Source organism: Brachyhypopomus gauderio, chromosome 16 (assembly GCF_052324685.1).
Source record: "Brachyhypopomus gauderio isolate BG-103 chromosome 16, BGAUD_0.2, whole genome shotgun sequence".
Lineage (NCBI taxonomy): Eukaryota > Metazoa > Chordata > Actinopteri > Gymnotiformes > Hypopomidae > Brachyhypopomus > Brachyhypopomus gauderio.
This window is the reverse complement of record NC_135226.1, coordinates 4,694,176-4,717,574: the sequence shown is the minus strand read 5'-3', so window position 1 is coordinate 4,717,574 and position 23,399 is coordinate 4,694,176. Positions and strand designations below refer to the sequence as shown.

General features: G+C 45.6%; 2 protein-coding genes across 8 annotated transcripts in view; one reads left to right on the top strand and one right to left on the bottom strand.

The window, feature by feature from the left end:
• The window catches only part of sacs (sacsin molecular chaperone), a 32,794-nt gene extending 20,464 nt beyond the window's left edge, over positions 1–12,330 (bottom strand). For 2 of the 3 annotated variants that reach the window (XM_076976075.1, XM_076976076.1), the window contains exons 1-7: positions 12,159–12,330; positions 11,184–11,491; positions 8,301–8,451; positions 5,903–5,993; positions 4,997–5,082; positions 369–480; positions 32–178 (exon numbers count right to left, since the gene is read on the bottom strand). In XM_076976075.1, coding sequence (XP_076832190.1) covers positions 32–178; positions 369–480; positions 4,997–5,082; positions 5,903–5,993; positions 8,301–8,451; positions 11,184–11,206 — 610 coding nt within the window. In that variant the 5' untranslated portion in view covers positions 11,207–11,491; positions 12,159–12,330. Of the gene's footprint in view, positions 1–31; positions 179–368; positions 481–4,996; positions 5,096–5,902; positions 5,994–8,300; positions 8,452–11,183; positions 11,492–12,158 lie in introns of those variants that run through there. The other variant, XM_076976077.1, reaches the window with a different exon arrangement.
• A 1,117-nt stretch (positions 12,331–13,447) lies between these two features.
• The window catches only part of tnfrsf19 (tumor necrosis factor receptor superfamily, member 19), a 15,891-nt gene continuing 5,939 nt past the window's right edge, over positions 13,448–23,399 (top strand). Inside the window, exons 1-6 of one of the 5 annotated variants that reach the window (XM_076976152.1) lie at positions 13,448–13,620; positions 13,784–13,879; positions 14,267–14,358; positions 14,642–14,752; positions 20,745–20,923; positions 21,504–21,589. In XM_076976152.1, the coding sequence (XP_076832267.1) occupies positions 14,290–14,358; positions 14,642–14,752; positions 20,745–20,923; positions 21,504–21,589 (445 nt within the window). In that variant the 5' untranslated portion in view covers positions 13,448–13,620; positions 13,784–13,879; positions 14,267–14,289. Of the gene's footprint in view, positions 13,621–13,724; positions 13,894–14,266; positions 14,359–14,641; positions 14,753–20,744; positions 20,924–21,503; positions 21,590–23,399 lie in introns of all 5 variants that reach the window. The other 4 variants (XM_076976151.1, XM_076976150.1, XM_076976149.1 and 1 more) reach the window with 4 other exon arrangements.

Genomic DNA, 23,399 nt, shown 5'->3' with positions numbered 1-23,399 from the left:
GAAATACTAAAATAGTGAATGATATCATTACCTGTTATGTGGTAAACAGAGTTGAATCCGATACCAAACCGCCCAACTTTTAAAGGGTCCTCTCTCTTCCTGCTTCTTGCTATCTCTTGAATTCCATTCCAGTCCTCTGTTGTGAAAACTGCATCATTGTACACATACAAGGCGGCTCCTGATGAAGACACACACAGTTTGGATGATGAAGACACACACAGTTTGGATGAATTTGCACAACATTAACAGCTTTCACACTGCATTTTAATGCAAAAAGATGTAATAATTGTTAATCTTATAAAACACACATTTACAGGGTATTCCAATCAAGTAATGTATGTAACATGAAATCAACATTTCTCCTTCACCTTGGTACTGGGCCATGTCATTTGACCAGAGTGAATCCACTCCATATTCACTCTCATCGTACATGAACTTCACCTCTGTGGCTCCTGCATCCTCTGCATTCTGAATCAGCTCCTACAAGAAGGACATCTCAGATTATTGGCCTTTATTATTAGTAGTAGTACATCTCAGATTATTGGCCTTTATTATTAGTAGTAGTACATCTCAGATTATTGGCCTTTATTATTAGTAGTAGGACATCTCAGATTATTGGCCTTTATTATTAGTAGTAGTACATCTCAGATTATTGGCCTTTATTATTAGTAGTAGTACATCTCAGATTATTGGCCTTTATTATTAGTAGTAGTACATCTCAGATTATTGGCCTTTATTAGTAGTAGTAGTACATCTCAGATTATTGGCCTTTATTATTAGTAGTAGTACATCTCAGATTATTGGCCTTTATTATTAGTACATCTCAGATTATTGGCCTTTATTATTAGTAGTAGTACATCTCAGATTATTGGCCTTTAGTATTAGTACATCTCAGATTATTGGCCTTTATTATTAGTTGTCACGTAGGGCAACGCCCCCTCTCATAGCTGTCACTCTGGGTTCCCTCATGTCCGTGTTCCCTGCCTGTTTGTCCCGCCCTGCTCGGTTGTCACGTTTATTCCTTGTTTGTTGCCACGCCCCAGTGTCATTGCCATCACCTGTCCCTAGTTAGTTTCTATGTATAAAGTCCCAGTATTTCCCCAGTCCAGTATCCGTGATTTTGTCTACTTTGTGCCTTGTACTTTGTTCCGACCTGTTCGTTGTGAGTATTGTTTCCGCTGCCTGTATTCCTGCCTGTTCCGTGTTTCCCCGTCGTGTTTAGTACCGATTATGTCTGTTCGTATTTCATGTCTGGACTGCCTGCCCGTTGTGACCCATGCCTGTGTTATCGACTCTGCTTTTGGTATTTCCCGTATTAAATCTCGCTCATCTCAGCAATTGTGTCCGTCTCCTCGCTCCGTGGCGCGAGCCACGTTACATAATCACGGATCGAACCAGGACACAGCGAGAGAGCGAGACTCTGGTGAGTTTAGTCGCTGTAACGAGTTGTTGGCTGCTTCCGTGCAGTTTAACTCTCATGTGTTACAGCGCGAACGAGCCGGAGACAGGAATACCCCTGGCGCTGTGGGAACAAGGAAGTCTTGTCGCAGATCGAAGAAAGCGCAGTCTCTCACTACTGGCTTTCGCGACAAGACTCCTATTGAGCGCTGTGAGTCTGCCCTGCTTGACGAACACGACAGGGGTGAGCAACCTATGGTGCAAGCAGCGGGCAGACGGAGTGAATGCACAGACGAGCTTTGGCTTAACCCTCGGTTGGCTCTCAATGGCTGCTGCGAGCTCCCGACGCCTCAGAGGAGGCGGAGCCATCGCAGAGAGAGCCACCGAGGGGCGTGTGTGTCTGTGTGTTCTTCCAGGCTCAACCCGGACCCTGAGGAGGAGGACCTAACCCCGCTGATTCTGCCGGCTACTCCACACGACACCCCCAAGTATTTTTTGGGGGGGAGTACTAGCCACGTCGGCTTGGCGGACACGCCCCCCGATGACGTCAGTATGGCGGACACGCCCCCCGATGACATCAGTATGGCGGACACGCCCCCCGATGACGTCAGTATGGCGGACACGCCCCCCGATGACATCAGTATGGCGGACACGCCCCCCGATGACGTCAGTATGGCGGCTCCGCCCCCCGAGGACGTCGGCTTGGCGGCTTCGCCCCCCGAGGACGTCGGCTTGGCGGCTCCGCCCCCCGAGTGCCTGTTCCTGTCCCCGCTGCCCGTAGGCAGTCCGTGCCTGTTCCTGTCCCCGCTGCCCATCGGCAGTCCGTGCCTGTTCCTGTCCCCGCTGCCCGTCGGCAGTCCACGCCGGTTCCTGTCCCCACGACCCAGGAGAGGTCGTCCACGCCGGTTCCTGTCCCCGCGACCCAGGAGAGGTCGTCCACGCCGGTTCCTGTCCCCGCGGCCCAGGAGAGGTCGTCCACGCCGGCTCCCGTTCCCGCTGCCCGCCAGCGGACCCTGCCTGTTCCCGCTGCCCGCCAGCGGACCCTGCCTGTTCCCGCTGCCTGTCTGCTGGCTCCTGTTCCCGCTGCCCGCCGCCCGGCCGCGCCTGTGCCCGCTGCCCGGCTGCGCCTGTGCCCGCTGCCAGCCGCCCGGCCGCGCCTGTGCCCCAAGAGACTGTGCTGCCCCCTGTTGGGCATGGACTCTGTGTACTGTCTGCTCCGCCCTGTGTTCCTGCTCCTGTGCCCGGGTTCCCCATGTTCCCCAGTCCTGTCCCTGGTTTTGTTTTGGTTCCTGTCCCTGTGGTTGTGTCTGTCAAGGTCTGTGTTCCTGTTCCCGTGTCTGTTTCCGGTGGTGTCCTCTCTGTCCCGGTTCCCGTGTCTGTTCCCCAGATTGTGGCCCGTCGTCCAAGCCGTGTTTGCCTCAGTGTTTACCTCTGCCCTGTCCCCTGGCCCCGCTCCAGTGTCTGTCCCCGGTCCTGTCCTGTCCAGCCCTGCTCCTGTGCCTCGCCCTGGCCCTATCCGGTCTCCCTGTGTCCCGTGTCATGCCGTGTCCCGGCCCAGCTCTTGGCCTGTCTCCCTGTCTCCAGTCCCTGCCGTGTCCCAGGTCCCTCGTCCTATTTTGTCTGGTCCTGTCCCTCCGGTCTGTCCTCTGTCCGCTGTCCCTGTCCTGTCTGCCCTTGCGTGCCCCGGAGTGGCACGCTTTGAGGGGGGGTTCTGTCACGTAGGGCAACGCCCCCTCTCGTAGCTGTCACTCTGGGTTCCTTCATGTCCGTGTTCCCTGCCTGTTTGTCCCGCCCTGCTCGGTTGTCGCGTTTATTCCTTGTTTGTTGCCACGCCCCAGTGTCATTGCCATCACCTGTCCCTAGTTAGTTTCTATGTATAAAGTCCCAGTATTTCCCCAGTCCAGTATCCGTGATTTTGTCTACTTTGTGCCTTGTACTTTGTTCCGACCTGTTTGTTGTGAGTATTGTTTCCGCTGCCTGTATTCCTGCCTGTTCCGTGTTTCCCCGTCGTGTTTAGTACCGATTATGTCTGTTCGTATTTCATGTCTGGACTGCCTGCCCGTTGTGACCCATGCCTGTGTTATCGACTCTGCTTTTGGTATTCCCCGTATTAAATCTCGCTCATCTCAGCAATTGTGTCCGTCTCCTCGCTCCGTGGCGCGAGCCACGTTACATTAGTAGTAGTACATCTCAGATTATTGGCCTTTATTATTAGTAGTAGTACACCTCTGATTATTGGCCTTTAGTAGTAGTACATCTCAGATTATTGGCCTTTATTATTAGTAGTAGTACATCTCAAATTTGTCACGCTACAGCACTGGACCCCTCCCTTTGGGGCGTGTGTCTACGTAATCCGTGTCCGTGTATGTACATGTGGGGGTGTGGCTGGGTCTTGTTAGTAAATGTGCATAAAACGTGTAAAAATAAAAAATAGCAACAGCTTTTATTGTGTTTTTAGAACAAAATCTGATGAACAGACAACATAAACAACCTGTAAAGTTTGCCTGGGACTATTTTACTGCCTGTTTGAATGTTGTGGGTAGTGAAGCATCATTATAAATAATGTTTCCTGCACAAGCACCATGCAAATGACTTGTAAATGATTGGTTATGTAGATTGCACATGTAAGCCTGATTCTGCTAAGCACCAACTCTGGTCACAGGGCTGTGACCATAAAGCAAGATTGTATAAATGTAAATTTAGTGGAGAAATATTCAGAATTCAGTGAAGTATGCAAGGTTTCCAGGGAGACAGGAAGTCCTTGGGATCGTCCTTCATCAGCAGTGCAAGTGCTCTCTCTCTCTTATATATATATATATATATATATATATATATATATATATATATATATTCTGGTGTTCTGAGGTAAGAGAACAGTTTTCTTCTATTCCTACTAATCCAGAAACACTTCAGCTGATGAAGGACCTCTGTCTGAAACGTCCTGCTGCTCTGCTTTGGAAACCATGTTTTACTTCCTTTACTTCAATTTTGAATCTCTCTTGCTATCTCTGTCTGTTTCTCTGTATATACTGTGTATATATATACACACACACACACACCAAGGATATTCACAGTCCCTACTGCTGTGGTACTGTTATTATTCATATGCCTGAATTCCTCCTTCAGATGAAGAGGACAGTACTAATTCATTCTCCTGTCCCCTGGGAACCATGAATCTCATATGGCAGCAGCTAACCTATGAGCCCAAGTCATGACTACCCATCTGAACTCTCAGATCATATAAACATAGTCACCGCAATGCTTCAGGTACCAATCCTTCAGAATATCTCGTCTACAAATGGTTACAACCACAGGAAGTAATGGCAAACGGCTAAGATAAAGTTCAGTGAGACGTCCAGACTTCCACACACATACTGGTGGACTAGCAGAATGTCTCAATAATAGGTAATAATGGATGATAATAAGCAATAGACAGGCTATGAATGTTTCATGCCCTGGTGTTACATAATCAAAAAGAGAAGCAACGTTGGATGGTGAATACCAAGATAGATCTAATGGTGGGATCATCCCTAAACACAACTCTAGCACAACTGTGTGTGTATGTGTATTTGTGTATATGGATCATTATGAGACCTACCTTCAATATTTGTCCTCCCTCTGGATACCGTTGTAAAATGTCTTTCAGGAACTCTACCAGTGGTGGGGTCGTCTGTCCAAATCTCCCTGTTACACAGTGCTAAGAGCATTAACAGTCTTACTAAGCTTCAAACTTGTTGAATAACATTCCTTTAAAATATTTAAATATATATAAAAATAAAAATGTAAACCATTTAAATACCTGTATGTTTTTATTACATAAATGCTAAACCTCTTCAATATAATTTTAATCATATCTGTAATTATGTCTGTAATTATGTCTATATATGAATTACTGATCTCAAGTCCTCCTCTCAGACCTTATATGTAATTATGTCTGTAGTCATGTCTAATTAAGTCTGTATATGAATCACTGATCTCACCTCCTCCTATCAGGCCTCGTATGTAATTATGTCTGTAATCATGTCTGTAATTATGTTTGTATATGAATCACTGATCTCACCTCCTCCTCTCAGTCCTCGTATGTAATCATGTCTGTAATCATGTCTGTAATCATGTCTGTATATGAATCACGGAACTCACCTCCTCCTCTCAGTCCTCGTATGTAATCATGTCTGTAATCATGTCTGTAATCATGTCTGTATATGAATCACAGAACTCACCTCCTCCTCTCAGTCCTCGTATGTAATTATGTCTGTAATTATGTCTGTATATGAATCACGGATCTCACCTCCTCCTCTCAGTCCTCGTATGTAATCATGTCTGTAATTATGTCTGTATATGAATCACGGATTTCGCCTCCTCCTCTCAGACCTCGTATGTAATCATGTCTGTAATCATGTCTGTAATTATGCCTGTATATGAATCACGGTTCTCACCTCCTCCTCTCAGTCCTCGTATGTAATCATGTCTGTAATTATGTCTGTATATGAATCACGGATCTCACCTCCTCCTCTCAGTCCTCGTCCTTGCAGCCTCATGCATATTTCACGACTCCCTTGTGGTACCAAGGTCCAAAGCTCAACTTGGTTACTAATCTGCATGAGCAGAAAACACAGATTAGTCATCTTCATAACTGGATCCCAATCTTCACAGGCACCCAGTATACACAGATTCTTTCAAAATCAGATGCACCACATGTACAGTTTAGTTTGTAAATGAAGAAGGTTTCTGTGTCAGGTTTTACAAGGTTACAGTCAATCTCAGGTCACCCAGCTCAACTTGAGTGATGGGAGTTAGGACGCCAGCACGCCAGTCTGGGCATGTGCAGACGCATCCTCCAGCAGGTGAAACATTAAAACATTGCATGGGCACCCAAGAGCCCCTGCAATCCACTGACATAAATTGCTCTTCCAAATGAAAGAGACAAGAGAACAAGCTGAGCGTCAGAGATGATACCTCCGGGTCACAGAGATACGCCCCCGGGTCACAGAGATACCCCCCCGGGTCACAGAGATACGCCCCCGGGTCAATGAGGTACCCCCCCGGGTCACAGAGATACGCCCCCGGGTCACTGAGATACCCCCCGGGTAACTGAGATATATGATCTTTGTCTAATGTCCTGAGGGATGGTTGAGTGGTCTTGGTATTGGGCTATCTGAGAAACTACCGTTTCCAACGAAATTACCCACAATCTGCTGCGCACAGCCACTGCCGGTCAAGAGATCAGGGCACACTTATCAGACCCTGCAGTCTGATCAGGGCACACAGACCCTGCAGTCTGATCAGGGCACACAGACCCTGCAGTCTGATCAGGGCATACTTATCAGACCCTGCAGTCTGATCAGGGCACACAGACCCTGTGGTCTCACTGATGACCACTCACACAGCCGCCATCATGTTCAGCCATGAAACAAGGGCAGCAGTCAATCTGCTTAAACCACTGACGTCGCTGCACACTGCACTGTTAAAGGAAGCGTAATGATACGTAGCTCAGCAGTCTCTGTTATCATTGTACAGATGAATTGTACAGGTGTACGGTGCCCTGCGGTATGGAAAAGAATCAGCACAGTAGTATTACCAAGGTGTGCGGTAGTAAAAGCGGAGTCAGGGACATCTGGTGAAAGAACGGAGAGATGTGTGCTGTGGGAGCCCAGAAAGCGTCTCGTCTGCAAGCATCTTCCAACAGAGCAAATTATAACCACTGATGAAAATCAGGGACTTTTGTCAAGTACAAATCAATAAAATGACTTTGCAGCAAAAAGAAAACTATGACTCAAATATTTTCTCCTGAGCTGCAGTACATCTTTACAAGGTTCATCTTTCTGACACATCTAACCCTTTCAAACGTCGACAGGAATGTATTTGAACAGCATGCTGGGAAGGCCAACTTGTCAAAGCATCTCCAGGGAGAATCGCCATGAGCAGAACATTCCCAAGCTTATTACGGACACTGGATCAAAGCCAGCGTCAGTGCGAGCTCTGTTCATCGTCCAATAAAACCCTCAAATTTCAGGAAGAGCAGAATCCCTAACTAAGAAAACAAAGACACCCAGTATGATCTTTGCTGTAGGTGTGAGTGGAACCTGGGTCCACTGCCTGAGCGTGCCAGAACTGGGTCCATATCTTCTTTGGCTGTGACTATTTTCTGAGCTTCACCCGAGCAGCCCATAAGGAACTGGCCCATCTGCCCCTCTCATTCATGTAGGCTTTGCTCCTCAGGGCCAAGAATGCATGACAGACTCGACTTCAGTCTCTACAAGCACTCAGGGCTCTACTTCAGTCCTTCACCCAAGGTTCTTAACGTCAGTGTCATGATAGGTCTGTCCTCGATTCTTTAGACATACTACGCGACCTGTAAATGTAACTGATAAAGGGTTAAACTTAATCCTGTATGGTCCCCACATACACACAATGGAGAAACATGTCTGCAAATATAAAGGGGATATTAACAGCTGTGTGTGCTAGCCAAATCTCCACAGCACGAGTACCGGAGGTGTGGCTTCGACAGAGATATACGCTTGAGAACTGAACGCTCTGTGTGTCGTGAGTTCTCACCCTGGACAGGGTACAGACACCAGCACAAAGGGCCAGGCTAATTTGGGTGCTCACTAAGGCCACGTGAGGGGGACAGTTTGGAGGGGCTCATAGAGGCTGTTTTTCTCATACAAATACACCACAACAGAACCAAAATATTTGCTATGTGATGTAAATGTGAATTAAAATAAATACTATATATTAACCGTGTGTGTGTGTGTGTGTGTGTGTGTGTGTGTGTGTGTGTGTGTGTGTTTGTGTGTGTATGACTACTTTACAAGGCTCTTTGTTGATCTCATGGTGGATCCTGAGAAAACGTCATAAACAATGGTGTCAGTGGTTTCAGAGCACCATGCCCTCAGACCCACCACGTTTCCATGGTGAAGCAGTAGCTGCTCACACACAGGCAGGTCGGTCTCTTCGTGGATGAGGTGTTTGATGTCCTGGACTGCCGTCCACCATGGTACCTGGAACACTCTCTGACCCAGACAGTCGTGACTCACTGTCACCAACAGCAACCTAGAACCATAGCAGAAGCATTATATGATGGTTCAAACCCAGCCAGGCAGGTGTGTGTCTTTAGTTCTGAAGGTGAAAGTGTTCAGGTGTGTGTCTTTAGTTCTGAAGGTTCAGGTGACATAATGATGAACAGAAACAGGTTAACTGGAAAACAACTTGTAAACTGTACAAGACCTTCAACGTGGAATCAGGTGTTGCTTTGTAAACTTTAGGAGCACACACACACCCAAATAGGTTTCGCTGGGCACTATTGATTGCAGGGTGTGATTGTAACTGAGAATATTTTTAGATAACACCAACTACTAAATGATATTTTAGACACATTCTCCGATTTCTGGCACATTACTGGATGACTGTTATAGAATCGTGTGTTTGTACATTGTACAAGTAAACAACTTTTGTAAAAACCCCAATATTTAGGGGAATTGAAGGATTCTTCATCTGCTAAGGTCAAAAGGTCACTGATGCCACTGCATTTTGCAGTGCTTGACTGGTGTAGGAGCAAAAGAACAAAGCATCTGTTGTCAAGCAACTGTTGGACATCCAGGAGGCCCTCACAATGACTAGCTTGAAGAAAAGATAGAAAAGGGTGGAGTTTCCAGGGAATAGGGTGGAGTTTCCTAGGAAAGGGGTGGAGTTTCCCAGGAACAGGGTGGAGTTTTCTAGAAAAAGGGTGGAGTTTCCAGGGAATAGGGTGGAGTTTGCTAGGCATGTATGCAAGCAGAATAGATAGCTAAAGTTAGATAAACCCCAGTGACAGTTTTTCTGATTGACTGTTTAATATGTAGTTTTAATAATTGGGTTTTCTATTATCATTAGTCTCGTGTCCATTAATGTTAGTCTCATGTCCATTAGTCTCTTTCATGTCTGGTCTTGTTCTCTTCATGTCCTTTAATCAGCGTTTAGGGTCTGTGTAAAGATCTACCATTTCTAGTCACTCTTCACCCTTCACTCTTCACCCTTCACTCTTCACCCTTCACCCTTCACTCTTCACTCTTCACCCTTCACTCTTCACCCTTCACCCTTCACTCTTCACCCTTCACTCTTCACTCTTCACCCTTCACTCTTCACCTTCACCCTTCACTCTTCACCCTTCACCCTTCACTCTTCACTCTTCACCCTTCACTCTTCACCTTTCACTCTTCACCCTTCACTCTTCACCTTTCACTCTTCACCTTTGTTTCCCTGTTAGTCAGTCGGTTCCCTGTTGTTATTACACATTAAAGATGACAGAAGATGGGTTTTATCATTAAAGGGCCCATCCCCCTCATTTAATTCATTCATCCATTGTAAATCTTTCCTTGATGTCAATATACAATATTTGTTTTACCATTTTCCAATCACTCTTTATCTTAAACATTGTTTTAAATTGTGCCTTTAAGGTGAATTTAAGATAAGTGAGCCCCATTGTGATTGTTTGCGCTGTATTATACTTCATTCAAAAAGCACTCACAGAAACATGTCTGACAACAGCAATGTGGGCGGCTTTAGACTGAATACACAGATACAGTATGTAAATGAGTTTGTTCTGATGACAACAGACTTAGGTTAACTTAGATTCCATATATGGGTTATATGTACTGGTGGAATTAATGGTGTGTTTTGAAACTTTAATATTTATGATGTTACTTCAAAATCATCTTTTTTAATAAGATGAGAGAAATACAGTTTTCTATGACAGTAATTAAGTGAGGGCACACCATCATCTCTGAGGAACGGCCGGTCTGTGTAATGTTGTACGTCTGTGTAATGTTGAACTGGTTCTCAAAATGTGAGATCTCCTCTACTGGGGCGCGTGTGTCCTGGGACATGAACAGGGCCGGAGATAGATGAGGTGCACTGGAGAAAATGAAATGTTGGCAAGCTGCTTCCTGGGTTTAGTTTTGTGCTACAAATGTTTCATGTGTGGGTTTGCTACCCTGGATGGTGGCAGAGAGGGCGCGTTGGTGTGGGTGGAGGGAGCAGCACAGGCATTTAGTCGCTGGGCTTTTCCTTTCACAGGTGCAGGATTGGGTGGAGAGGATAGAGAGGTGGAGAGGGACACCATCTACTACAGTGAAGTGTGAGTGCTGTGGGTGCGGGAGGGGCCGGTGCCTGGGCAGCACGTGTGTGGGAACATGCTTAGAGCTTCAGGAGGGTTCAGCAGGTTCACTCTGGCTCTCTTGGTGCCAGGCTGCAATCTGAGGCCTCTAATTCAGCTAAGTGGTCTTCCGTAGGGGTCCGATGGGCCTTCATGCTAAGATCACAAAATGTTGAGGAAGTTCACCACCATATCATTGCCATGAATCAGCTTGCCATAAACTACCAGGGCAATGGCAGTGTCTCCAGGGCGATGACAGTGTCGCCGGGGCGATGGCAGTGTCGCCGGGGCGATGGCAGTGTCGCCGGGGCGATGGCAGTGTCGCCGGGGCACCTCAGAACACCGGCCAGGAGGATGCGCCAGTAAGTTTAGCTGCTGTGAGAGTAACACGTGTCTGCATGCTTCGAGTACTATGTTCGGGCTATTTGGGTCACTGAGAACTGGCCCGGGGGGGGGGCGGGGTTAGAGGAGGGGCCCACAGGGGAGAGGACAGACAGCAACACGGTGGTGCCTCCTACAGCAGCACGGATGTGCCTCTCCCCAGACATTAGTAATACTGAACGTTTCAAATGTGCTATAATAATTTAATACAGCTCACACTAACACGAGAGAAGAGTCTATATCACGGTCTATATTAAGGGCTCTGACTTACCGAGATCCGTGACTGGCTGCCATCGCTTCGCAGCCGGTTCCTCCTCACGCGTCCGCGGACACATTCACCCGACCGCACGCCGAACCTCTGTTTCAGTCTTCATTTAGGACACGCGGTTCGGTCGGTGTGGTAAAAAAACCCCTCCGGGTCAGCCCATGATGTTGGGGCGAGCTGTCGTTACGTGTCCGTCCCTCTGGGCTCCGTGTCCAGTGTAACACCTCGTCAGCGTATCACTGTATTGTGTTACGCTTTTCTGCGCTTCCCAGACACCGGACGAGTCCACGGGAATGTTACAAACGCTCCCCGTCCTATAAGGGAGGAGATATAGTAGCTGTCAGGTACACGGTTGGCTCCCCCCGCGTTTAACGCCCTCACACAGCCGTTTCTGCTCTAATATGCGCTCCTCGCGGAGCTGCGCGTGCCGCCGCTGCGGCTGCTGAGCGCGCGAGGCCGCTGTGAATGCCGGTACTTGTAGTTGAAGGTGACATTAGTATTGTGATTTGAGCTCATGGAGAGTTTAGTATCGTTGGTGGCCCGTGAATAATATTAATGACAGTAAAATCAGTAATCCTGCATCAGTGGCATCTGCTCCACCACGGTTTTACGCAGAGGTTAAAAACAAGGATGTAGCCCATAGCACATATAAAGATGTGGTTATATCCTATGTCTATATCCATATAATAATAGAATATATAATTGTGTTATAATTTCGCGTTTTCACTTTGATGTGCTCAGATGGCGCAGTTTACAGAGCATCCTGCCCAATGACATCATACAACCTTACTCAAGGACTTAGACTCGCGCAATATCAATAACTTTGTGTTTCTCTGGAATTATTTATTATTAGGGAAACTCCAAATCTTCACAGATAATAGTCAGTGACGGATACGCCGCGATATTGCGCGTTTCAGATGGATAACCCGTCTATTGCAGGCTAGTTCTTTGCCGCAGTAAGTCGATAGATGCAACACTCACCGCCGGCGCGCGCAGCTCCGTCCGCATCCGCGAGCTCAGCAGAATTGAGTGTCACGCTCTCCTCGTGACGCGAGGCGCGTGTCGCTGCTGACGATCAGCACCGAACAGCACCGTGCACCGGTCGGTCGCCGCTGGGGTTCCGGTGTAAGGGAGGCCGCTGTGCGCCGCTCCACGAAGTAGGTCAGATGGAGACACTCGGACGTTACAGCGCAAGACTCGTCGGTTCTTGTGGCGCTTCTGAACTGGAGCCTTAAAGCGACAGGAGTTTAACACACACACACGCACACACACACACACACACACACACACACACACACACACACACACACACACACACGCGCGCGCACGCACACACACACGCACACACACACAGACCCGAGAAAGAGACGTCCAGACGAGGAAATGTGGGACCACACTTTCCCCAAAAAGGAAATTTTCTCAGAAGGGAATTAAAGGCTTATTTCAATAAATGGCTCCGGCTTCTATATTATAACAGATTCCTATTTACAATCCAGATATTTTCTCTCCAGAGAAGATTTTAGAGTTTCAGATATGATTCTCAGGTTGTGAATATGACCATCGTTGTTTTATAGAAATTACCACTTCTTGTATTCAGTACTCTGTACTTTTTGTACTCAGTACAAAATGTATAATTCCTAGTAACAGTGATAATGTGCGCACTACTGCTGACTTCTGAATATTTTAATGACATACCCTGAAACAACCGGAAGAGGGCAGCATACTCATTTTGACTATAGAACGTAAGCGTTGCATATAGCTTTGAAGTGTAAATAAAGACACAGATGTGACTAGAAATGTATTAGAGATGGTTAAAAATATATATTTGTATTAAAATGTTTTTTTAATAATTATTAAATATTTTAAAATATTAAATATAAATTACAAATACAAATTATTTCATTAAATATAAATGTAGAATCTCTAAACTGTTAGCGACAGGGAGAAATCTTTTCCTGAAAACAGCATACTTTTATCAGATTTTCCCCTGTAATTGTTTAATTATTTGATTCAGATGCCTATTACTCTCTAGTATACGTCTTACCTATTACCAAGATATTCAAATTTAAAAGCTATTGCACACTAAAGGTCAAATTACCCTGGTAAGTCATATTTCTGGTTAAGTGTTATATACTTATATACTTTTCAAAACTTTTGTTGCAAAATGAAAGTATATCAAAGAGGAATTTCAGCTTCATAATACTGTTGAAAAGCAGTCTGACCAATCCTGGCGCACGAGGTGACGTCAAGCGGTCCGTAACGCGCTGAGATGAAAGAACTTCTGAGCGCACCGAACCACGAACCATCAAACAGCAAGAGGAGAACCAGGAGGATTACGAGAGAAGGTCGCCGGAACCAAACGGGCGCGTTTATATTCTCGTGTTTTGCAGCCAACACATCTGCGTTCATGGAATAAACTCACCTTGCGATCTCTGTCTCACAGGTAATAGAACCAGAACTCGGAGAACGTGCATTGAGTTAAATCAGATGCGTTAAGTGCTTTTGTCCATGACCCAGTTGAAGCTTTGATGAACATGCTGATCATAGATCAGATTACACAGTCTCGATCGCAGCCATCCCGCCTTTGATCTCCAAGTTCTCACCAGAACCGCAGGACCAGGACGTCCAGGACACGAGCGGACACGGACGACACTCCGGGACTAGGTTCGGCCGCTTAAAAACGACCCGAACCTCCGGACGAAGTCAGTTACTGTTGGTGAGAGAGTAGCTAATACACTGTTGCGCGCCTGTTGCGTTTTGCGGTAGAAACAGTGGAAAGAGACGTTGATGTGGGAATGTGTCATTTTTACATATTAATTCATGAATACTTTCCAATATGTGCAGTGTCAGGTAACCTGATAACGATCACATTATAAATTACTTTTCCTTGTTATCTGTCGAACATTTTCATAGCTGAAATGTTGGTTTGCTGCATCAGTATATTATTTACGCTTATGTCTTATATATAATTTGTTTTATTAGCACTTTACTTAATTTCTTTAATTTAATGCTGGAGTCCACCTGAATTTTGCAGAATATTTTGTACAATGAATATAAAGATGAGACTTATGAGACTTTTATTTTGGCAGGTACGGTGGGGAAGGTTTGCCTGATGGCTCAGGCGCCCGGTGGGCACACGTGGTGGCTTTACCTGGAGATACTGCTCCTGCAGTTATGCCTAGTACGTTTACACACATCTAATCCTCTCACTTACGCTGAGATTTTACACACTGCTTTAGCCCAAGATAGAAATTAAACCTAAGTGATTAAAAATTGATAATTAAACTGAAAGAAGTCTGTGTCTAAAAGTCAGGTATTTTTACAGGGTTGTCTGGGTGGTGTTTAAACAGTTCCCCTCTGACATAAAGCCCAGTGTGCATCCCAGCCTTGATCTGGCAGTGAGAAAGTGTGATGGAATGTTGGAGTTTGTACTTTTGTCTGATCATATTTTATGACCCTCTCAGGTTTCCGTAATGGCAGAGGAGAGAGGAGAGTGCAGAGAACAGGAATACAGGGACCAGTATGGGAACTGTGTCCCCTGCAGGCGCTGTGAGGCTGGACAGGAACTGTCTAAGGTTTGGGAACTCACACTCACTGCTACTTTGGCACAGAGGCATCGCTGCAGGATTTATTATACTCCACAAATCACGGGCTGTCAAATGTTCTCATTTTGAATATGTATTTATTTTACAAATGATTCTACAATATTCTACAAATATGGATTTATGTGACTGAGGTTGGAGAGTCTTTTTGATTGGACAGTCAACAACAAAAGACAAGTTACTGTTGAATGTGATTGAGTTACACACACACACACACACACACACACACACACACACTAAGCCGGATGATTTACAATTGTAGTACAGATACCCACGCTAAATGGAAGGGTTTCGGGGTAGCGCGGGGTCATGCCTAGAAAATGCTCCTATGTTGCTTGTAAAACCCTCGACCAAAACATTCTCCTTCCCAGCTTTGGGGAAATGCTTGAACCAAGAGTAAACACGTGTGGTCCTGGGTCTAGGCACGTTGCTATAAAACTGGGGAAAGAGAATTTGGTGAAATCCCCATTAATGTCTCAAGGTTTATGAAACTCCTCAAGTTTTATGAAGGTGTTTCCTATCAAAGACGACCCCGTGACAGTGCAGCTGGCCCGTTCTCTAATAGAGTGAGGACGGGGGTGTTTTGTCCTCCTGTCCTCCTCTGTTATTTATTACTTCCTCTTGGGGGAGGGAGAGGAGAAAGCATGCCTCTCTTTTGTGGAGTGCTGGCCACGTTTCCTCCAGCTCCGCCCCAATGCCAAACCCTCGTCTTCCCTCCGTCTCACACTCTTGTCTTTGTTTTGTTCAGTCCTGGAGAAAAGACATCCCTCTCATATTGTTAACATCACAACGTAGACTAGACTTTTGTTTGTGATGTTTATGAAGTCCTAATGGGAAAATTCGCTCTAACCTCCATTCCCTCACAGCTCAGATCACGGGGATGTCTTTAGCAAGGCAGCTGTGCTGTTTGGATCAGAACGGCATCTGCCATGCTGTCCTCTCAGTACACACCAACCTGCACTCATTGGTCATCAGCTCCAGTGAATCTCAGGCTGGTTAATTATGGCTCTATGCCCTGAGGTCAGAGGCTGTTATTAGCTTCATTTTCCTTCTCCACATTAACGGGTTGTCCCATCATTGACTACTTAGTAAAGCTTCATATCAAAGTTTTCAAAGTTTATTTGTATCGCGCTTTTCACAACACATGTTGTCACAAAGCGCTTATCAGAACAGGACTTTGCATTTTGCTAGGAATTGTTCATTTCAAAACTAAAAAATTGGTTAAACATGTGTAATGTCTTGGCCCCTTGAAAACACCTTTGCTTTATGCATGCGTGTGTGTGTGTGTGTGTGTGTGTGTGTGTGTCTTCCTTGTTTTAAACCTAAGCTGATTCATGTTGCCTCATTTCTTTTGTTCAGGCTGTTGAACTCATTCAAGACTTTTTCAGGTCTATCTGTAGTTTATTATCATTCAGTAAAGAAAATCTCTACCACAGTTCCGTTTGCACGCATTCTATCCTTCTATCGTTCTATCCTTCTATCGTTCTATCCTTCTATCGTTCTATCCTTCTATCACATGCACCCTTATTCAGATGTTCTGATTAGAACTGTTGGAACAGCCACCATAAACATGGCTCTGCCTCTAACCTCACACAGTGTCATGTTCACAAGATTTTTAAATATATCTCCTGCTTAGAGATCTGCTTTTAATGAGGTTTGACTCAGAGATCTATTTTAATTAGGTCTGACTTAGAGATTTGTGTTTAATGTGGTTTGACTTAGAGATTTGTGTTTAATGTGGTTTGACTTAGAGATCTGTTTTAATGAGGTTTGACTGAGAGATTTGTGTTTAATGAGGTTTAACTTATATTGTCTGTTTTAATGAGGTTTGACTTGCAGGTCTGTTTTAATGAGGCTTGACTTAGATGGTCTGTTTTAATGAGGTTTGACTTGGAGATTTGTGTTTAATGAGGTTTGACTGAGAGATCTGTGTTTAATGAGGTTTGACTTAGAGATCTGTGTTTAATGAGGTTTGACTTGGAGATCTGTGTTTAATGAGGCTTGACTTAGAGAGCTGTGTTTAATGAGGTTTAACTTGGATGGTCTGTTTTAATGAGGTTTGACTTGGATGGTCTGTTTTAATGAGGTTTGACTTGGATGGTCTGTGTTTAATGAAGTTTGACTTGGAGATCTGTGTTTAATGAGGTTTGACTTGGAGATCTGTGTTTAATGAGGTTTGACTTGGAGATCTGTGTTTAATGAGGTTTAACTTAGATGGTCTGTTTTAATGAGGTTTGACTTGGAGGTCTATGTTTAATGAGGTTTGACTGAGAGATTTGTGTTTAATGAGGTTTGACTTAGAGGTCTGTTTTAATGAGGCTTGACTTAGAGAGCTGTGTTTAATGAGGTTTAACTTAGATGGTCTGTTTTAATGAGGTTTGACTTGCAGGTCTGTTTTAATGAGGTTTGACTTGCAGGTCTGTTTTAATGAGGTTTGACTTTCAGCCACATGCTTTTCTTTGTCTCATTAGCACAAATTCAGATTGAACTTCTATTTGAGTTACATCAGGATCAAAGTGCACCCCCGAGCCATACAGGTAAGCTCAGGGTTCAGAATAATTGTAGGAGGTCAAGAATCCTCTGGGGTCTGAGTGAGAGCCCTTTAAGACGTCTCTATGTCTGAACATGCTTCTGTTTCAGCCAGCACACTCCTCTATCACCCCACGTCCTCGCTGTTCCGCTTGGCGTCTTCACTAAACCCTGATCCACAGATAGCAGGATGATGGTATTTGAGGGTGTTTTTGTTGTAGAGTGCTCTAAGATGAGACTCTTCTCATCTGATAGGTGTTGTATATGTGAGTAAAGCTTTTGTTTTGAAAATGTCTGGTTATCACGTGACATTGACCCAGTTAGATTGTTTGACGAGAGGGGCAACACTCCTCTCCCTAGTTTGATGTACTGACCTGCTGTGTTTGAGCTGTGCTCAGCTGTGCTCAGACTGTGGTGGTTTGGGAGGTGTTCCTCCAGCGAGGAGACAGCTGCTTCGGCTCCGTCTGTCTCCAGCCTGCTGTAGATGATCTCTGGAGCCATGATGCCCACCAGCCCAGCACAGCCACACTGAGTCTTGAGGCATTCAGTGTCCGGTTCTCTGCCATGTCCCGCTGGAGACAGGACCTTATATGGGACAGGCAGGGAGCAGCGCTTCACCACACACACACACACACACACACGCCTGTGTGTGTGATTGGTGTTATGTCGATCAGGCACAGTCATGTTTCTCAACCACAGAGGATGATAAACACACTGATCAGTGTTCAGGCTGAGCTCCACCCATCTATTCTGTTATTTGGGTCTGGAATCCATGCCCACTGTGTGTGTGTGTGTGTGTGTGTGTGTGTGTCCAGGATGAGAAACTGTATCCCACTGTAGAGAGAAGGCCACTGTTTGAAGCTGACCTTTGAGTTAATGATATGTGAGCCCCTGTGCGCTGTGTGTGTGTGTGTACTCTGTGTGTGTGTGGTAATGGTCCTCCCTATGGAGACACTGCAGCTGGGCGAGTCGATCCCACAGAGTGATGTCATGCCACAGTGGTCTTCTCGTCTTCCTCCCCAAAACTCCTGGAGCTCAAATGCTTCTGATCTGATTGTTAGGACAGAGATATTATTTCAAAGACTGGAGTCCACAGCTTGACTTTATGAAGATAAGCTATGTGAAAAGTGCATTTATTTCTAGTAGTTATCTTTTAGTAGTTACTTTTTTCATACTAAGAGCAGGTCCCTTAGTATCTGTGTCCTTTGGACCTGTAATAACACACTCACGTAGTGCTGGTCTGTGCTTTCTGTAGTGAGTAATGATGTTGAGTGAACAGGAGAAACTGGGTCTTCTTTCCCAGACACATTCATGTCTAATTAAATAAACTGTGAAATGAATTCTAAAAATGAGATGTGGTACACTCTCATATTGCTGTGTGTCTGTTACGCTGGAGCCAATCGAAGGCTGTGTGCCGTGTCAGGATCGGGTTTGTTTAAGCTACTACTGAACTCTCAGTGTAAACCACTGTGAAAGGGAGAAATACGCAGATTTCTCCACCACAGATGCTGCTCGGCTGGGTTCTGGATCCGATAACGCGGTCTGTGGCTTTGCTGTGTGAGATGGAGTCAGAACCAGTTCTGCGGCATTGCTTTTAGTGAACTCAGAACCAGTTCTGGACTCGTACACTTCCAGGCCACCCCAGTTAAGAGATACAGCAGACATCTGGTAAGACTGAGCGTGGTTCTGTGGAGATCCATTATATTTCCCAATGTCAGGCCCAGGATGGAAGAGCATTATGTCCAAAAATATACGCAGACTCCACAAAGGACGGGTTAAAGTTTGTGTGTCACGAGGATCCTGATGGTTAGTTATTGCTGGCAGGATTCTCTGTTGACTTTTGCCCCACGGGTACAGGGCTATTGTTGCAAATATGTCTTTGTTGTTTTTTAACTGCTATTATTCACATTAATAGTGTGTGTGTGTGTAAGTGTATTATGGGAAAATGATTCCCAGCAGTTGCTGTATTGTGGCAGTAGGAAACCGTATTAGCTTTAGGGAACAATGGTTTGGGAGTTGTCTCCTATTGTTATGACTGGTGAGAATCACCCGTGTCTGTCCCTGACATGGATGTGAATGTGTGGAAGACTGTGAGCTTTGTTTTGGCTCTGGGTGCTTATCTTGTTTGTGCTGTGACCTACAGTTATCTTCTCACATCTTCTCAGTGCAGGTTCGGGGGGGATAAGTATACTTTGTGAGGCTGTATCATGTTGTAGCCTGTAAGTATTGCTGTCCCATGCATAAGCTAAAACTAGGATTAAAATGGCAGTGGGTATGGATGCTCGGCTGAAAGTACTTTCTAGAGCGGGACGGGGATTAGTCTCGGTCTGGAAAAACAGTCCTCTAGATTTACTGCTGTAGTACAAGATGTAAGAAAGGCTTTTGGCTTTCATATCTAGACAAGTGTGGCTGTCTGGACAGATTGTACTGATCCTAATGCCATTTTCTTTTTCATGTGATTAAACCGGATCTTAAACACAGGATTGCTTAGACAGTATGACATTAAAATAAGCCATTTGATATATCTAAAAAGTAATTGTAACGTGGCTTGCGCCACGGAGCGAGGAGACGGACACAAACGCTGAGAAGAGCGAGATTTATTACAGGGCATTCCATAATCGTAGTCGAAGTCACGGGCAGGGGTCACAACGGGAGAGCCATCCAGATTAGACAGGTACAGGGGCATGATAAGGACAGACACGAAGCACAACCAGGCTGAAATAACACTGAACAGAGAATAAACCAACAGAGAGTATAACACCGGGAACAGGGCACACGAATCACAAAAGCGCGAGGGAAAGAAACAACCAAACATCCAAAACAACCGACGAGGGACAAGGAACACTCAGGGACTATATATACAGAACTTTAAACAGGGAACAGGTGCGGGCAATGACACGGGGGCGTGGTAACCAACGAGGAATCACGGAGACAAACGAGCGGGGCGGGACAAACAGGCACGGAATACAGACATGAGGGAACCCGGAGTGACAGCCAGGGGAGGGGCCGCGGCCATACGTGACAGTAATGCTGCACATTTAAACTTTTAAAAATGCTAGTGTCACCACTGCCCTGAACACAGCACTGCTCTCCTCCGATTCTAAATCCCCGGAATCAAACACGCTAACATGGACGGAGGCCAGGCCGGAAAAAAGAAAGCCCTCCACCGTGAAGTCACAATAAAGCAGCACTAGTCCTCACTGTGGATGTTCTCATCCTAGTGGACATCACTTCAGTGGCCCGCAGAGGAAGGCCATTGATCCTGGGAGTCAGGGAGATAATCGCTGGGCCTGGTTCCTCCGAGGGGATCTCACACACACACGGGGATCATTATTTTACTGCCAACTTCTGCATTGGCACGTTTCTTTAGTCCTGCCCCCTCCTTTTCCCTCTCCGTCTCTCTCACTGGTGGGATATCTGCCTCTAATCCCTCCAGGAATGTGGCTTCGGCTACGGGGAGGAAGCCCGGTGCGTGCCCTGCAGGGCCAGCCGATTCAAGGAGGACCGTGGTGTGCAGAAGTGCAAGCCTTGTCTCCACTGTGCCCTGCTCAACCGCCTGCAGAAGACCAACTGTTCCAGCACGAGGAACGCCGTGTGCGGAGACTGCCTGCCTGGGTGAGCTTCAGTCCTGGCTCAGCGTGTGGGGGAAGGGGGTAGGGGGGTGTTGAGATGAAACGATACACACAGCTGGTGCTCCCTCAGGACTGGTGTGAGAAACTGTTAAAGCTTCTTTAAAGTGGAGAAGCCACAAACGGGTGAAAGTGGAGGTCAGGGAAATAGATCCAGATTGCAGGCCAAGGCACAGACATGCTACCCATGCTGCAACATGTCAAATGTTTGAAGACCAGCTTTGCACAAAGTGCTTCGTGTTGTGTAATTGTTACCAGTCACCCCTGAGCAGTAGCTTCGTCCTACCAGTTAGTCACTTAATTACTTTTGATTACCCACAATTCAATGCGTTGGCAAACACAGTTATATGCTGCTTGGGGCAAATGAACATACACTGCTTGCTTTAAACTGAGCGAGCGTGTGAGCTGCGTCTTCCGACAAAATCGCAGACGGCTATTGTGTGTCTGTGTCTGTGGCCTGCGTCTACGGACAAAAACGCACACGGCTATTGTGTGTTTTTATTATGCTGCTTACAGCTGGCCATGTTTATACGACGATCTTCATGGTCTTGGTTCGGATCTCGCAGGTTTTACAGGAGAACCAAGCTGAGTGGATTTCAGGACGTGGAGTGCGTACCGTGTGGAGAATCTCCCCCACCTCACGAACCTCACTGTGAGTATGTCATGTGATTCATAAACGTCTCAGCTGTTATGGATAACGGCTGACGGCTCGGAAAATTTCACCAGTGGTTTCATAACATGGTCCAACTGAACAAACAACTTTCCCAATGTCCCAAAACATAAACCATCGAGGAATAGAGCGCATTCGACACCCATGAGGGAAACGGGCGGCCTGTTCGGTCTTTTCATTCAGCCGACTGTGTTTTACAAGCAGATAAATGCCTCATTTTAGTAGCAACCACAAAACCTGAAGTGATATATAAGAGCCAAACCAGGGAAACATGGCATCCTGGGGCTGGATAGAACTGGACAAGCTGATATTTTATTGCATGTTTATAAATTGACTGAAATCTGTTTACATGTAAGATTACATCATAAAAAATGTTTATTCAATAACACAGAGATCAGCTGTTCATTGTTCATAAGCTCAGGACACAAGACATAAGTCAGGAAGGCAAACTCGTTAAAAAGTGCCCATTCACGCAGGATTGGGTAGCATTGTGTTTTAAACGTGTATTACAGTGCAGTGCTGAATTGAACTCATGCACTACATTACAAACTTTTATTTATTTCTACTTTCTGGGTACTAGGTTTGTGCCTTTAATTCCTTGAGTCTTAAATTAACAGAAAATTGCTGTTGCTCCACAAACCCTTTGCTTTTTTTGTTAAGTTATTAAGAACTCTGAGAACTCCTGAGGAATACTGTCCAGTATTATAGTAGTACAAATTCAGGTGTGTTAAAATATCCATTTCAGTTTATGTTACAGCTGAGTATGTGGATACAAATCTACGTTTAATTTAGATGGCATCAGCAGGTTGCTGCATCCAGCAGACGTATTTAGTTATGTCTGTTGCCAATTTATCAAGACGAGATCTGTAATGTGTGAGACCTAGGAAGTATACCTCAGCACGAATGTTGGACACGCAATAAACACCTCATGTCACCTGACCATGTCACCTGACCATGGATGCATCGTGTCACCTGACCATGTCACCTGACCATGGACACGTCATGTCACCTGACCATGTCACCTGCATGCACTGCAAGAAAACTCTTGTCTGGTATAAAGGAGAAAAGAGAGTTTGATATCCCAAGAATTTGGCAGGAACCGACTGACCACTCAAGAAAATTGCTACTTCTGCATGGTGGACCCTTCCAAATGTCTCTCGTATCACGTATCCAGACGTTCCCTCACCCATTTCCCCAGAACCACACTGCCCTGAGATCCTGGTCTTTCAGTGTCTTGGTCACACAAAGTTTTGTGCTGAATTTTACCATTTTGTTTACAATTCACACATAAGCATTTGGAATATAACACACAGAAGCCAGCAGCAAAAATGTCGCTACATATTGAATGGAGTGAGACTTCCTGGCGAACAGCTGCTGTGAAGTTTTAGAACACCTTATGATACCTTATAACACCATATGATACCTTATAACACCATATGATACCTTATAACACCATATGATACCTTATAACACCATATGATACCTTATAACACCTTATGATACCTTATAACACCATATGATACCATGCTTGGAAAACTTCATAGACAAATTAGATGAAAGAAACGCTCAAAGTTTGAAGAAATGTTCTCTTTGATTTTGGATTCGTGACACAGCCTCAAGATGGGTAGCGTCTGTCCGGTGCCTCTGTCTCCAAGTCTTAATTTCAAACTCTGTGAAAAACAAAACACCCCTTTGTACCTCACGCCTAAAGCAGCCCCTGCCACAGGACCCATTCAAAAGGCCTGAAAAGCCCCTCCACCCTGCCCCCTCCACCACACTATCTGATGAGGGT